Below are 17134 nucleotides of genomic sequence, written 5' to 3'. Positions count from 1 at the left end.
GCTCTGGGCAAATCTTGAGAATGGTGAGCCATGCAATGTCTGAGGCAGCACGTATGGCCTTTCCTGGTAAGCGTTTGGGGTGCCGGCTCTGAGACCGGAATACTTTGACAGGAACTAAAATTGAGGAAGAAGGTACAAAACCAGATTCTTCTAGTCGTCTATTGAAATAATATGTCATGATAGGTATCTGATCACTGATGGGAAAAGTGAAGGACAGACAACCCAGTTATTAAGGAAAGGAACCTGTCTCTGCAGAAGAGCTTGGCATGGAAGCACCTGAGGACTGAGAAGAGGTTGGTATGAACTCTGGGATGGAGGTTAAATGGCCTCAGGGGTGGGTGTTTAGAGGCCTGGGGTGGGGGTGGGGGCGGTTATCACAGAAACCATTAAAGTCAACAAGTAAGTGTCAACTCTGTGTTACATATCAAATTAAATATTTTACTTGAACACAGGTAATGTACCAGTATACATCTTTCTATCTCTTTATTGCCTGAATGATAATGGATTGAAATCAAACACTTAAAATGACTGGCTCTTTATAAGGACTTATTTTAATCATATAATTGTGTTTGCTATATGATACCAATCTTTTTGAATTTTTTTCCCCCAATTTCAAACTCGAATTAAACTGTACTTCAGACACTGGGAGAATATAAACACATGTTCAGAAGGATCTTTGGCTTCCTGTTAAAACTGACCTATCATACACATTATAATGGGCACTGAACTTAGAAAACTTAACATGTTCAGGGCTTTATATTGTCTTGCATGAGATAGGCTGAAAGGTCAATCGGGTAGATTTCTTCTGCTGCTGTCCTTCAAGAGTTCTGAGCCGCATGTTGAGGTGCATGCTTACCCACACACCACACCATCCCTACCCTATGGAATCAACCTAGATCTGGAAGTGTGGTACAGGGGTTCTGATGAGCCATGACTGATGTGACTGAGGCCATTCTGGGAGGTTGGTTATCTCAAGGTCCTGAGGTTGATCAGCCACAGACTTGTTCAACAATGACTTGTCAGTGAGAATCATCCATGTATGTCTTTTAACATATGACCTGGTTCAGAATTCAAGAACGTCACTATTGAAAACTGAAAGAAGAAATATAAGAAGGGAAGAATATCAGGCACTTAGACAACAGGGAGCTGATTGGGTCAGAGATAATTCCATCTTAGGGGAGTTTTTGTCAGTGTGGCAGATGGGAGCAGGTAGAGGACCTTTTATGTGGGACTTTATATCCAATCAAAATAGTGTTATAAAGCCAGTTTTACTTACAGAAAAACAAATTACCGGACAGTATTCTGTTCCTGTTACTTTTAGTGTTCTCAGCCTTTGTATATTTTGAGACATTTTTTGGGGTTTTTTTTCTGTCTTTAAAAAATCATAGGTCACCTTGCGATCATAGTTGAAATAATTACTATTTCTCTTTAAAACATTGCAGGGAGCACGGGTTTGATCCCTGGTCGGGGAACTAAGATCCCGCATGCTGAGCAGACTGAAATGAAATGAAATGAAATAAAATAAAATAAAATGAGAGGGCTATCTAGAAAAGAAATCTATCTATCTATCTACCTACCTACCTATCTATGTATCTATCTATAAAATTCAGAATGGAACCCAAGGACTTCCTTGTTTGGAATAATATGAGAGAAAGCCTCAACAGGTTCAGCATTTCATTTATTCCACTTCAGCCACATGATAAAAGAAATAAATATGAAAAAAAATATAAAAAACTGGAAGAAAATATGGAAGAATTATTTTATAATTATAACATGTGGAAAGACTTTCTAAAGTATAACACAAACCTAGGAATGTAAGAGTTAATGGCTGATAAAAACAATATTGTAGGAAAGGGTATTTTGCCTGGCAGAAATCATATGTCAAAACAAAGTCAAGGGCTTCCCTGGTGGCGCAGTGGTTGAGAGTCGGCCTGCTGATGCAGGGGACACGGGTTTGTGCCCCGGTCTGGGAAGGTCCCACATGCCGCGGAGCGGCTAGGCCCGTGAGCCATGGCCATTGAGCCTGCGTGTCCGGAGCCTGTGCTCTGCAACGGGAGAGGCCACAACAGTAACAGGCCCACGTACGGAAAAAAAAAACAAAGTCAAATAATAATAGTGATAACGAATGGGAGGAAATCTTTGACTCAGAAATTCTATTTTGAATTTATTCTACAGATACAATCTTACATGTAAGAAATTACTTATATAAATCATTATCAATTGCAGATTTTTTTTTTGTACAGTATTATATTGGAAATAATTTAATATCTGCCACTAGCATGGTGGTAATTAAATTATGGTTCATCCATGTAATGGAATACTGTGCTGCTGGATTCCATTTGAAAATATCTCAAAGATATGTAAATTTTTTTTAAAAGATGCAAAAAAATATTTAACTACAAAAATAGCCAGAAAATTAACAAAATGGCAATAAGCACATGCCTATCAATAATTAACTTTAAATGGATTAAATCCTCCAATGCAAAGACATAAAGTGCCCTAATGAATTAAGAAAAAAGGCCAAGACTCATCTATGTGCTGCCTACAAGAGGCTCATTTAGATGTAAGGAAACACACAGACTGAAAGTGAAGGGATAGAAAAAGATATTCCATGTAAATGGAAACCAACAGAAAGCTAGAGTAGCTATACTTATATCAGACAATGTAGACTTTAAAATAAAGACTCTAATAAGAGAAAAGGTTCCCTTGTGCAGTGTTGGTGGGAATGTAAATTTGGTTCAGCCACTATGGAAAACATTATAGAAGTTCTTCAAAAAATTAAAAATAGAACTATCATATGATCCAGCAATTCCACTTCTGGTTATTTATATGAAGAAAATGAAAACACTAATTCGAAAAGCTATGTGCACAGTCATGTTCATCACAGCAGTGTTTACCATAGGCAAGATATTGAAGCAGCCTAAGTTTCCATTGATAGATGAACAGATAAAGAAGCTGTGGTACATATATATACAATGAAATATTATTAGCCATAGAAAAGAATGAAATCCTCCCGTTTGTGACAACATGGATGGACCTTGAGGGCATTGTGCTAAATGAAATAAGTTAGAGAAGGACAAATACTGTTTGCTCTCACATGTGGAATCTTAAAACATATATATATTTATACACACACACTATATATATATATATATATATATATATATATATATATATATGTACACATACATATATATATACACACACATATGTATGTACACACATATATATATGTTCATGGACACAGAGAACAGATTCATGATTGCCAAAAGTTGGGGAGTTGAGGGGTTGAAGAAATTGGTGAACTGGTTTTTTTTTTTAAGTGTAAATAAATTGAAAAAAGGAAAAAGAAGCAAAATGGGGTATAGATTATAAAGTGTTTGGCATTGTATGCATTGACATCTCTTGACACATCCATAAGAACAATATCATTGGTATCTCCTGAGGGAAAGTCAGCTATATGTCTGGGAGAAAGGGCTGGGAAAGAATATCACTTCCCACTTTATCACCCAGTCCAAAAATTAAATTACAAAAAGTGGCTGCAGAAGGAAAAAGCAGTCATGTGTATATACAAATATATTGTTTTAATCTCTAACTTGGCATAGTGAATACTAGAATATTTCTTTTATTTTCTGGAATATACTCCAAACAAATAAGACATTTCTCATATAAAGATGATAGTTTATGACATTTTATGACACAAAGTGAATAATGAAGCTTTCTTTTGGAGTCTTGTAGTAATTCCATAGGAGAAGGTATTTATAGTTGTAGATGTCACATCATCTACATTTAATTTTATGTCCCTGAAATGTCTAATGTGCTGATTTGGTTTTATAGTAATCTTTTATATGGCAACTTCAACTTGTTGGACATTGTGGGGAACTAGCAAGTTGTGGGGGAGGATTCTGAACTGCCAGCAAAGATGCCATAAAACTCTCAAGGCAGGTGAGGATGGGCTGCTGCTCAGATTAATGGTACTCATTTTATGCTACCTGGGTACAGTAGAAAATGCCCTCTTAAAATATATATAATTATGTGTTCATGGCAATGTGGAGTGGGAGAAGCAAATGTTTCCATGTACTCGAAGATGATGAGTTACAGTTACGACTTTTCATTTGTTTCCTTTCAGCCCCTCCACACTTTGTCAGGTCTGCTTTTAATTTTACGTCCCACATTGATTTATTTTCATTCCTTTAGGTTAAGCAGACTTCTTTAAAAAGATTTTTTTGTTTTCCATTATCGAGAAATAAAGGTCATCTTGGCTCAGGCACCTCACCCTTGCAGCTTTGTCTCACATGGACCACAAGTGCATCTCAGGATGTTCTCTGCCCTAGGACAACTGTTTTTTTGTGGGTTTTTCTTTCTTTCTTTTTCCATTTGTAGGTGAATTAGCAACAGTATATGATCTCAGCCCCTGCTGTTTTGTTCTGGTAATTAACTTTATTATTGATGCCCTTTGCTGATGAGTCTGGGAAATACTTTCAGTGCCTATGCAAAATATGGAATAAAGAGCAGTAGATCAGATTGTAAATCGAACACAATAATTTGTTTGAACAAACCGTACAACCTTGGGACCAAATTTCTGGCAGGCGGGTCATACTCTCTGCTAAAGCATTTGGCCAGCAGATGGGTTATATCATCCCACTCAAAGGAGGTTCTCATTACTGGTACATCTTTCTATTTTGGAGGTTGCTGCAACCTCTTTTTAAAAAAAATTTATTTATTTATTTTTGGCTGCATTGGGTCTTTACTGCATAGGGGCTTTCTTTAGTTGCCGCGAGCGGGGGCTACTCTTCGTTGCGGTGCTCAGGCTTCTCATTGCGTTGGCTTCTCTTGTTGTGGAGCACGGGCTCTAGGTGCGTGGGCTTCAGTAGCTGTGACATGCAGGCTCAGTAGCTGTGGCTCGTGGGTTCTAGAGCGCAGGCTCAGTAGTTGTGGCGCACGGGCTTAGTTGTTCCGCGGCATGTGGGATCTTCCCGGACCAGGGCTCGAACCTGTGTCCCATCCATTGACAGGTGGATTCTTAACCACTGCACCACCAGGGAAGTCCTGCTGCAACCTTTGAGCCCTTGAAATTCAACAGATTGGAGTCAGCTCTGGCTGAGAAGAGGGCAGGTCCTTTTTCCTTTGACATTAAAATTACATTCAAGGTATGCATCTCATAACTTTTGAAGGGATCAGTTGTGCTCTCCAAGTCATAAATTCTGGAAAATGGTCCTGTGCTATTTATTTTAATACTTGTAAAGATAGGAAATGCTGCTTTTCCAAGACAGTCCATTCAGCCTGGGTGCTTTTAACTGTACTTTGTATTTGCTACGACCTGAATGTTTGTGGCCGCCCAAAATTCGTATATTGAAATCCTAACCCACAAAGGTGATGATATTAGAAGGTGGGGTCTTTGGGAGATCCTTAAGTCATGAGGGTAGAGTCATCATGAATTGGGTTAGTGCTCTTATAAAAGAGGTTCCGAAGATACCCCATCCCCTTTCACCATGATAAAATTATGAAGGTGCTTATACTATGAAATATTCGATCCCATTTGTGAGAAGGATATTCATTAGAAGGTCTACTTAAGCAAATATCCAGAGACCAAAGCTTATTCTTATTTGCCCACTATAACAGTTCCCATGGATGAAAGTGTTTCATCAAATAGCCATATTTTTTAGTCAACAGGTTGGTAACTATAATGGTCTGAATGTTTGTGTCTCCCTAAAATTCATATGTTGAAATCCTAACATCTGAAGACGATGAAGTGGAGCCTATAGGAGACACTTAGGTCATGAGGGCAGAGCCTTCATGAATGGGACCAGTGTTCTTATAAAAGAGACCCCACAGAGTCCCTGGCCCCTTCCACTATGTGAGGACACAGGGAGAAGGTGCTGGCTATGAGCCAAGAAAAAAGCCTTCACCAGAACGTGTTCGTTCAGGTGCTGTGATCTTGGACATCCGGCCTCCAGAACTGGGAGGAATAAATTTCTGCTGTTTATAAGCTACCACGTCTGTCGCGTTTTGTTATAGCAGCCTGAACAGAGTAAGACAGTATTGATAGAAAATTTGCCTCCTCTCCATTAATTCTTCCCCTAGCTAATTATCTCTTTGAAAATAAAACAGAGGAAATCCTTTTTATTTTTTCTCTTCAAATATGGTGAGGTAGAGAGGTGGTGAATCTTTCTTATCAGGTAGAAAAATTCTCACTTCCTCACTTATTCAATATGTGAAATGATTGCCAAACCTCTAACCATGCTGGTCAAACTCCATGTTTGTCAAAATTCTCCTTAATGTAGCACGCCAAACGTCCGATAATTTTTTGTACATGAACTGCACAGGTTACAGTGGGATCGTCGCCTCTTTCGTTAAGATTGTGTTTTTGTTTATTTTGGTCAGCAGTTCACACATTGGCTCATTTTTGAGTTTGTATTTGAGTAATGTTATGTGAAAATGAAATGCTTCTCAACCAGCGGAGGAGCAGGGTATGATTGTCTTATCTACCAAATATTTCCTTTATGGAGTCTATTTGGAGTCTTTGCTGTATGTCTCTAGCCTGGCCTCTGAGCCCAGAATGTAAAACTCAGCCATGTATCCGACATAATCAGTTAGGCGCATAGTGTCTCTTTCAGATGAAGAAATGCTGCCTGTAGCTGGAAGCATAGTGGGTCAGCTATCCCCAAGACAATGTTCAGATTCAGCAGTTCAGTAGGAGGACTCAAACGATGCAGTGTATCGTCATATTGATAGCTATGACTTTTTACATTGAAAGAATACCAAGCAAAGGCAGCAAAGGGAAAAGGCACGTAGGCAAAGTCCAGGGGAACCAGACACAGCTTCCAAGAGTCTTTTTCCAGTAGAGTCACAGAGGATTAGCTTAACTCCTCCAGAAACTAGTTGTGACAACACACGTGAAACGTTATTTGTTGGGAAAGCTCATTAGAGACTCAGTGCCTAAGGTTTTTATTCGGGGCTAGTCATAGAGGCAACCCCTGTACCAGAATTCCGAACTCCTAGAAGGAAAGCTGGTGTTCAGCATAAATACCTTGTTTGTACAATTCAGATACAATGAGCTGTTCTTATCTGGCAATGGTGGGAATCCTCTCCAAATCCAGCTTTCCAGATGCCAGCTGAGGATCAATCCTGCAAACTAAGATTGAAGTTTTAGGCTTGCTATGTTATCTCTTTTCTGTACATTTAAACAGATTTTAATTTTAATTTTAAACAGATTCTAGCCTCTTGACCTCTTACCACCAAGTGAGGCCACATGAAACATTGGAAAGAAATGGACTTTGAGGAATACCCAAAGTTCCACTTCCAGCTTTGCTAGTAACTTGTTGGGTGACTTTGGCTAAGTCAACCTATTTAACCTTATTTTCTTCATCTATGAGTTGGATGTAATAACGCAAACTACATAAGGATTTTGTTGGGAACAAATTATTTTATACACCCACACAGATAAAATATAACATCCCTTGTTCCTGAATCCACTCATTCAACAAATATTTATTAAGAATCTACTATATGCTAAACACTTTGATAGGTCCTGGAGGTGTAGTGCTGGGCAAAAAACATCCTGCCTTTCTGGAATTTACAGTCTAGTCGGAGAAAGAGACTTTACTCTTGAATAATAATCATGCAAATTAATATGTAATTAGAATTTGTCATAAGTGCTCCACAAGAGAGGTAGAGAATGCAGTGAAAATGTATAATGGGCACTGACATACTTGAGTAGGTCAGGGAAGTTTCCCCCAAGGAAATGGCATATGTGTAAGAATCTCAATGAATTGAACAAGCAGTGGCTGCATCAAGAGATGAGAGGTGACATTAGATAAAGGTTTGGCATAGGCTCTTCTCCTCAGGGCGGGAGGGAGCAGGCATTGCTGGAGAACTGAAAGAAAAAGAAAAACTGTGCAGTTGGAGCAGAGAGAGCAAAGGGCAGAGAGATAGTGGGTGAGATTAGAGAGGATAGAGGTAGTCAAGGGCCACATTAAGGTAAAGTAGCTTGGCCGCAGTGCTAATAGCAATGGAAAGTCATTTCAGGATGTTTAGCAATGGGGTGACATGATTAGATATCTAATTTTTTGGAAAAGATTAAGTGTGCTTTGTAGAGATACGATTGGAGTGGGTCTAGTGGGATTTAGGAGGGTATTGTGGAAACCTGGGCTAGTGATGATCGTAATTTGAGTTAGCTTACTTGGAGATGGAGAGAAATGAAAAGATTTGAGACAGTGTATCTGTAGTTACATGCTAAATTATTTTAGTGCACAGTTTAAATTGAACTCTTTTTACATAGATTTTTTTCCCCGCATTACAGTTGCCTCCACCCCTTATCTGCGGCAGATAAATTCCAAGACCCCCAGTGGATGCCTGAAACTGTGGATAGTACCGAATCCTATATATACTCTGTTTTTACCTATCCATGCATATCTATGATAAAGTTTAATTGATAGATGAGGCACAGTAAGAAATTAACAACAACAATAATAAAATAGACAGTTATAACAATATACTGTAATGAAAGTTATGTGAATGTGGTCTCTCTCAAAATATCTTATTGTATCAAGTTAATGCCTTTTTATCTTAATTAAGCACTTACCATGCACTGTGGCCATGACTTTTACAGTTTGAGGCAAGACAGCAAATCTAGCATGAACTTCTTTTTCTTTCTTCACAGTTTCACAGACAGATTTGTTCCTAGCGTAGATCTTAGCAACCTCAGTGTATGCTTTCCTTTTCCTTATTAAATCAAGAGCATTCACCTTTTCATTTAAAGGAAGCGCTTTACAGCTTTCTTTGGCTTATTTGAATTACCAGCATCACTACTCTTGTGCTTTGGGGCCATTATTAAGTAAAATAAGGGTGACTTGGACACAAGCAGTGTGATACTGTGACAGTGGATCTGATAACTGAGATGGCTACTAAATGACTAATGGACAGGATACACTGGACAGAGGGATGATTCACATCCCAGGCAGTACAGAACGGGATGGTAATTGATTTTACCATGCTACTCAGAATGGTGAGCCATTTAAACAACTTATAAGTTATTTATTTTTGGAATTTTCCATTTAATATTTTCAGACCATGACTGACCCTGTGGGTAACAGAAACCTCGGGTAAGGGAACAGTACTGTACTGGCATCATAAAATCTTGAGAGTTGAAAGAGATATTTGGTTCTTGAATGAATAACTCTGGTAGAGAAAAAGATTGAGTTGCATAACTTGCTGAGATTTGCACACCAACTCCCTTACACATTTATCTGTTGAGTGGAAATAATAAGATACTGTCATTAGACCTATGTATGGACTTAAGTGTATCATCCACTTTACATATATTAACTCATTAATTCTCACAGCAAGGCTATCAGGTGCTATTATTACACACATAGATGAGAAACAGATGAGACACAGAGTTTAAGTAACTGACCAATTTCAAACAAGTAATAAATGGTAGGTCTGAGATTGGAACCCAAGAAGTTTTTTGTCAGATTCCTATGGCCAACCACAGTGGCAAACTATGACCCTTAGGCCAAATCTGGCCCATGGCTGTTTTTGTACAGCCAGCCAGAAAACTAAGGATTATTATTATTTTTTATTTTAAAAAAGTTTTAAAGAAGAAAGAAAAAAGGAGAATCGTGACAGAGATTGTATGTAGACCACAAAGCCTAAAATATTTACTATGTGGCCTTTTACAGTGAAAGTTTGCTGGCCCCTATACTAACCATTCCTAGGAAAATGCGTTCCTTGAATAGAAAGTTGAGCACCACTGATCCTTTCAGATGAAGGACATGTCTTTCATTAAATGAGTTATTGCAGAGTAAAGTATATACTCAGAGCTCCTTCTGTGGTAGAATTATTTTTCTTGATTTTTGCAAATTTAAAATTAAGACTGGGTGTAGGGAAAGTTTCTTGGGAAGTAGGGAGAATTATCCCTCTGAGTGAGAGCAAAGGCAGCTGGGCTGGCGCTGAGTCACTGAATATGATGCCTGTTATTAAGACAATTAATTTCAGCTGGATTTATGGGCTGATTTTTTTTTTTTTTTTTTTTTTTTTTTTTAGCAGTTTGGAGATAGGATATATTAGCACAAAAACTTCCTGTTTTAAAGCCATGATTTGTTTTTGGAAAGAAAAATTATATCAGCTCTAAAAATTGATGAATTCTGGTATTGTATCAGCAACTATTTGGAGAAAAAAAAAAAAAAAAAAGACTAACAATGCCATTTTTCCTCCCCAGAGCTGTAATTTCATTAGTAAGAAAGGACATAGCGGGGTGTTTTTTGCCTTTCTAAATAAAAAAGATTTAAATTATTGGAGAAATTCTGTTATTCATGTAAATTTTCGTAGGGGGCTAAATGTTAAGCTATTTAACAAATATTTATTAAACCTTACTACGGTGCTAGGTGTTTTGAGGGACTTTGTAAATATGATTACAGAAGGTTTTTTTTTTTTTTTTGCTATGATGTGATTTTCATTTGATAAATGGTTGTAATAGACCACACTCTATAGATGATTTACATGTTTCTTGCTCATGCAAACTGTATTAACTGTTTTCTAACAGAGTCAGGCAGTGGCTCTAGAGTTTATGTTTGGTCACAGTTGGGCTTCCATTTGTCTTTTCTTTGACACCATCTTAGACTGGTTTTGGTAGTGGTTGATGGGTACCCATTATTCAAGCCCATTTCTTCAATCATCTCACTTGATCCTTTTGGTTGTTGTGGGTGGATTGGGTAAGGTACTAATTATAGTTGTTTAAATTATAATATTGTCTGGTTAGAAAATTTCTGCTGTCTATTCTGTTTTTCCTTTTACTTAGATGATTCAGATTGTTGAAAAGAGTTTTATATTGAATATTTTTCTGATTGGAAGATTAGGGATTGTGCATAAAGTTGAACTCTCTTTTTTTAATTTAGGGATTTCCAAACATATGTAAATGGAACCCACTTTTAATAGTCATCATACGTGGGCAGTCTTATTTACTCTTTATCTTCCTCCTCCATTGTCTCCCATCTACCCCTAATAATTTTAAAACAAATCACAGACACTACTTCCTTTCATTGAGTAAATACTTTATTATTTGTCTCTAAATTATAAGAACTCTTTAAAAAATACCAATGCCATTAGCATGCTAAAAAATTAACAATAATTCCGTAATATTGACAAATACAAGTTAGTGTTCAGATTTTCCTAATTTTCTCATAAATACCCTTTTACAGTTGACTTTTCAGATCAGGACCCAAATAAAGGCCGTGATGTATGTTTGGTTGAATCGTCTCTTAATTCTGGTGATATACTATAATAGTTTCCCTTTCCTTTTTTCTCTTTTGCCATTGATTCTGTAGATCAGTTGTCTTCTGTCGTTAATATTTCTGATAAATTTGTGGTATAAATTTCAGTGGAATCTAAAGTGTGTGTCAAATGTAGGTTAAATTTTTTGACACACATACTTCGTAGATGGTGAACAAGTTGGACTGTTGAACTGGTTGGCAAGAACTTGTGAGTGGTGCATGTCAGCACTTTCTTCTTTTACTTCCCCCAGTTGAGTAAGATTTATTTCTCATCATAGTCACGATAGTGAATAGCAGGTAAGAAGAAACAGAAGTTTCTACGTAATGTTATTGAACAGGCCTGCTTTTGACAGAACTACTTATTTATTTCTTGGTTTTGCTTTTTTGTAATTAGCAACAGTACTGAAGCAACAGGAGTCCTTATTTGGCATAGGCTTGCCAGACACAGTCAGACTACATATTTTTAGTTTTGCCTTCTGAGTCATTAGATTCCATAACATTTCTGTCTGCCCAAGGGTCTGGCCAACATTACTTTTTTTATTTTTTTAACATCTTTATTGGAGTATAATTGCTTTACAATGCTGTGTTAGTTTGTGCTGTATAACAAAGTGAATCAGCTATATGTATACATATATTCCCATTACTTTTCCTATTAAGGATGATGAAATCCTTGCTTTTAATTTTGTACTGGAAATTATAAGTATAAAAATCCATCCAGGTAAAATCTATAAACTTCTTTTGTGTAGAAAAAGTTAAGAAAGCAAGCTATCTTGTCATTTTATTATGCAGAAAAGAGACTTAAAAAGTATTCCTTTTACTCTTATGAAATAAAATCTTGTGTTGCCTATTTCAAAATTTATTGTAAATGATAAATAGGTCAAGTTTTCTTAATTGTTAAGCCCTGTTTGAAACTTCACAAATGAAATTTTGTTTTTTAAAGAATAGTTAATTGAAAAAGTACTCTTAAAATATATTTGCTTCAGCCCTGACAGCTTTAATGAAAATGACTTTTATTTTTCCTTAAATATCTATTTCTCATAATGGTGAAAGTTATGTGAGAAATACATATTTCTAGAAAAATATCTAAGAATGTTGATATTTATTTTCATGAAAATGTTTTCCTTTTTTTTGGTTGACTTTTTGAATTTCTTTATGTGTCTTACACTTATGTATATTTTGTTTAAAGTATTTTCAAAATTTGATGATTACCTTGGGTCATATGAAATTGTTTTTAATTGATTCCTATAATACATTAATGCTATATATTTCATTTTCAATGATTGTCTACTGTTTAAGGGATATTTAACACTGTCTGACGTTTTTCTTATTGATAACAATCAAGTGAGAGTCAAGTGATATAACTCAGTGCCTAGAATGTTAAAAAGATGTTAATTTTGTTTTCTTAGTCCTTTGGTCCTCCTATATCCTAAAGTTAAAAAAAAATGCCCTGGCTGCTAACCTTTGGCATTTTCTGACGCACTTGTTTCTTTTATGCATTTTTCCAACATGTCTTTTCCTGATAAGCATTTTCCTTAATAGCTTCTGTAGGTATTTTGAAATGGCTCCTTAAATCTATCTACTTCTGCTAAGAAGAGGTGTTTTGTTAGATTGAAAATAATAATTCATTATAAAATGGTGACTCAAAGCTGTATTTACCAGGGAAGTGCTGATTTTAGTTCCTTTTATTCTTTAAAGAAAAAACAAAGCACTGAAGGTGGTGTAAATGTGGATTTTATAGACTTCCCATATACAAAAATTCATTGATAGGAGGAAAAATTAAGATTCTCTCTCTTTCTAAATATTTGTTCCCAATTCATCATAATTTATTTTAAAAAATTAGGATCAGTCTCATGATTGGATCTCTTCTTTTTGTACATGTGCTTTGAGGAATATAATGTGCTTCTGGACTCACTGATGTGTGTAATAAATCAGTGATGGTTTATAGGTGACAGTGAACCTTGTTGGTTAGATAACATTTAGGAGAGTTTGTCTTTACAGATAAAAACTTTGTGCGTTTTATGCAAGTGTTTCTCTTAGTGTTGAAATCCTCTGTTGAGGGCATGCTTTACCTTAAAAATAAATGCACTTTTTTACCATTAAAATAATTCATTGTTTGGCAGTAATATAACCAATTTTAATTGCCTAGTTTTTCAACAGCTCTTTGTTTAGCCTCATGTAGATGAACAAACCAGAACATTCCCATAAGGTTTAATGAGGTCTCTAATCACTGCAGTGATCTGTAAAGTGTGAGGAGTTAGCCTCTTGGTAAACTGTCTTATGTTATTCCCTCTGTCTTTGCAGATAAATTATTAGTCATAACTGTAGCAACAAAAGAAAGTGATGGATTCCATCGATTTATGCAGTCAGCCAAATACTTCAATTATACTGTGAAGGTATGATATATCTTTTAATTCATGGAGATCTTAGAATATGTGCCTGAAGTACATTTTTCATAACAACAACAATAACAACCATAACATGATCTGCAATCCCCAGAAGGATGATGAAATTGGGTTACATAATGGTGTCAGTTTACCTGTACTTGATTGTTTTAAAGATACGTTTTGGCCTTATTAATACTCTGCCACTCAGACAATAATTTCTTAATATTTGCTAATGCTTTGTGTAAACATCTTCTATAAAACAACAGAAAAATATATTTATACTTATATTTCTTTTGGGGGGTCATGTACAAGTACAGCATAACTTAGATTTGACGGTAATTTTTTTCACTTACTTTGAAGAATTGTAATGGGTTTGTCTACCCTGAGAATTGGAAACATTACTGTGAAGGAGATACCTTTTCTGTTCCAGTATTGAGAGGTGCTTTTCCTGTTTATTTGTTTGTTTCAGAGGAATTTAATAACATTATAAAAGTATAAAAGGGTTTTAGAAGACTTATCTCCAGGGAAATAGCTCACTGATAAATGATCAGAGGAAACCTGGCATATTAGGTAGGACTAGTAAACTGAGCTGTGAAAGGCCTGCCTTTAAAAAAAAAAAAAAAAAAAACTTATTTATTTTCTAATAGAAATTAGGCTATGTCATCCAGGTCTTTTCCACATGCAGAGGAGAATAGGGAAATATCCCAGGTAGGAAAACAAGTAAACTTAGTTCATTTACAAAACAAAACAGCAGAGCTTCCCAGGTGACGCGGTGGTTGAGAGTCCGCCTGCCGATGCATGGGATATGGGTTCGTGCCCCGGTCCGGGAAGATCCCACATGCCGCGGAACGGCTGGGTCCGTGAGCCATGGCCGCTGAGCCTGCGCGTCCGGAGCCTGTGCTCCGCAACGGGAGAGGCCACAACAGTGAGAGGCCCGTGTACCGCAAAAAAAAAAAAAAAAAAAACAGCAAAGCAAAAAAAAAAAAGGGAGAGAAAAATTGCTTTTTTGCTTAGGGAAAAACTGAGCTATTTCAGAAAACTGAGCTATTTCAGAATGTAATGCACAAAAAGGTAATATTTGCTACCTAGCCACTGGAAGACTAGGTACGGATGTTAATACAGAATAACTATTAAAGAGGCTAACTTTGCTAGAAAAGAGATGTAGATGTTTAATGTAGGATAAATGAGAAATATGTTAGAGAAGTTTGTTAGAAGGGAAATATTGTAGTATGCATTGATAGGGGGCAATATGAAAGAAAAATCAGGGTAAAATAATGCTGAAATCCAATGAGGGGCATCTCAAGGGGAGAGTGTGGAATATTTTTTACATGTGAGGCACTGTTAGGACCTTCATATATGGTATGCTGTTGATTCTTTGTATAAACCATGTAAGGTAGGTATTACTTTACTTATTAGTGAGGAAAACTTGCTCCAGGGTACGCACCTGTAAGGCGTCAAATGTTGGACCCCAGCCCCGTTTGACTGACTCTGGAGTTTCTGATCCTCCTGCTGTCTTTCCGTTGTGAAATGCAGTGGTTCTCAAAATGTGGACCCAGACCACCAGCATCATCTGGGAAATAGGAATGAGGATTCTTAGGCGCAACCTCACTTACTGAATCGCATACTCTGGGAGAAGGGACCAGCAGTCTGTGTTTTAACGAACCCTCCACGTGATTCGGATGCATACCAAAGTTTGACACATGGATGCTGTGGAAAGAAAACAGAGACTAGAGCTTAATCAACAAGTGCTGCACAGAGTAGGCGCTCAGATGCACTTAGGCCCGGTATGACTGCAATATTGGAGAAGTCCAGAAGGGTTGTAGAACAGAAGTGTAACAAATCTTAGGGCCGGAGGAGGTCACTTAGGGCAAAAACAAATAATTCTATTAGAGTAGCCCCTGTATGAATCCAGATGCCCGCCACAGTTTGAGTTAACATTTATCCCTTCAGCATAAGTAGTGATGAAGTGCTCACTAGAGATTTGAGGCTGGGAACGCCACGAACTCTTGTATTTGGCTCGATGTTAAGTAAATTTGGAACTAATAATATTTATTTTCTAAATTAATTTGATCTTTTTCTTTTGTATTCTTAATTTCATTCCCCCTGAGTTTCACAAATCTTTTAGTAGATCCTTATTTTGGGAACTTCAGACTTTGTTTTGGTGAAACTAAGATACAAGGTGTGTGTGTGTGGTGGCAGGGGGCGTAGACCTGCTTCCTGCTCCCTCCCAGCCTCCCAGGTGAGTCAGCAGGCATATGATTCAGGAGGCAGCTGCTGAGGCTAAGCAAACAGAGCCGAGAATGGCTGCAGGCTTAGCTCTGAGTAATTGTGCTTAGGCGATTTCTTGTATTGATAAATTATTAAACTTTTGAAGATAACCTAAACTTAAGATTTTTAAGGTAAAGAAGGTGCCGTTTGACTTGATGCCCTCTCTGTTTCTCTGGACAACCCATCTGGTTTCAGCAGGAAAATCGCTTAGGGGCCCCAGCCAGGAATCACTGAGCTTCCAGGGCTCCCAACGTTCATCAGATTTCCAGCCAGATTGAAAAGTGTTACGGAAAGTTTCTTCATTTTCTTTTTCATTTCAGTCTGAATAAAGAGAAATAGGATATGAGAAATACTTTCTAGGGTTTCCCCCACCAACCCCCAGCTTCCTTGGATTAGACTCCACTTTTGAAATGGTAAAATTAGGAATGGCATTCCACAGGGTAAATAATATCGAAGAATTATGACCTAAACGAGGCATCAAACTTTTTTCTGTTTAGCATCATGATTTAGTGTAACATTAAAAGAGTGACACTGTGTTATACTGTACAAGTTGCTGGTGACTTCCAGTTTTTGTAATACTATCATAATCTGAGTTTTGCCCAGGGATGAAATGTTGATTTCATTTATAGGTCCTTGGTCAAGGAAAGGAGTGGAGAGGTGGTGATGGAATTAATACTATTGGAGGGGGCCAAAAAGTGAGATTGATGAAAGAAGTCATGGAACATTATGCCAGTCAAGAGGATCTGGTTGTCTTGTTTACTGAATGGTAAGAGAAAGAACCTGTGGCTTTCTAAGTCTGTATTAAATTATTTTAAAAGAGTTGAAATTCTTATTTGTAGATTATATATTAAATTATTTTATTCACATGGGATCATTGTTTTAAAAAGTAGATGTTACTCACAATTATAAAACCATGGTCTGACGTAGTTATGTAATATGATCAAATTTGATGAGTTACCATAAACACCAATGGGAAAACAGGGCATGAGCTAAAATTTTTGTGAAATTCATGTTTTAATCCTCACTTGAGATGGAATAAAGATCATATTGAATTTTTCTATTGAGAGAGCAACTCAGTGGATTCTGGTTGTCTGGGAGAAAATACATCATGTAAGTTATAAGTGAGAAATAAAAAAGCCTATGTTTAATAATAAAGAAAAACCTTTCTCATCCGTAAATATCTTTTTGTCTACTAAATTTGGAGTGTTC

General features: G+C 36.9%; 1 protein-coding gene across 2 annotated transcripts in view; it reads left to right on the top strand.

Moving 5' to 3' along the window:
• The window catches only part of PLOD2 (procollagen-lysine,2-oxoglutarate 5-dioxygenase 2), a 105524-nt gene that overhangs the window by 27305 nt on the left and 61085 nt on the right, over positions 1–17134 (top strand). For both annotated transcript variants that reach the window (XM_065876004.1, XM_065876003.1), the window contains exons 2-3: positions 13575–13666; positions 16555–16691. In XM_065876004.1, coding sequence (XP_065732076.1) covers positions 13575–13666; positions 16555–16691 — 229 coding nt within the window. The remainder of the gene's footprint in view (positions 1–13574; positions 13667–16554; positions 16692–17134) is intronic.

This window comes from Phocoena phocoena, chromosome 4, assembly GCF_963924675.1.
Source record: "Phocoena phocoena chromosome 4, mPhoPho1.1, whole genome shotgun sequence".
Classification (NCBI taxonomy): domain Eukaryota; kingdom Metazoa; phylum Chordata; class Mammalia; order Artiodactyla; family Phocoenidae; genus Phocoena; species Phocoena phocoena.
Note: the sequence above shows the minus strand (reverse complement) of the source record. Positions and strands in the feature narration are given on the sequence as shown.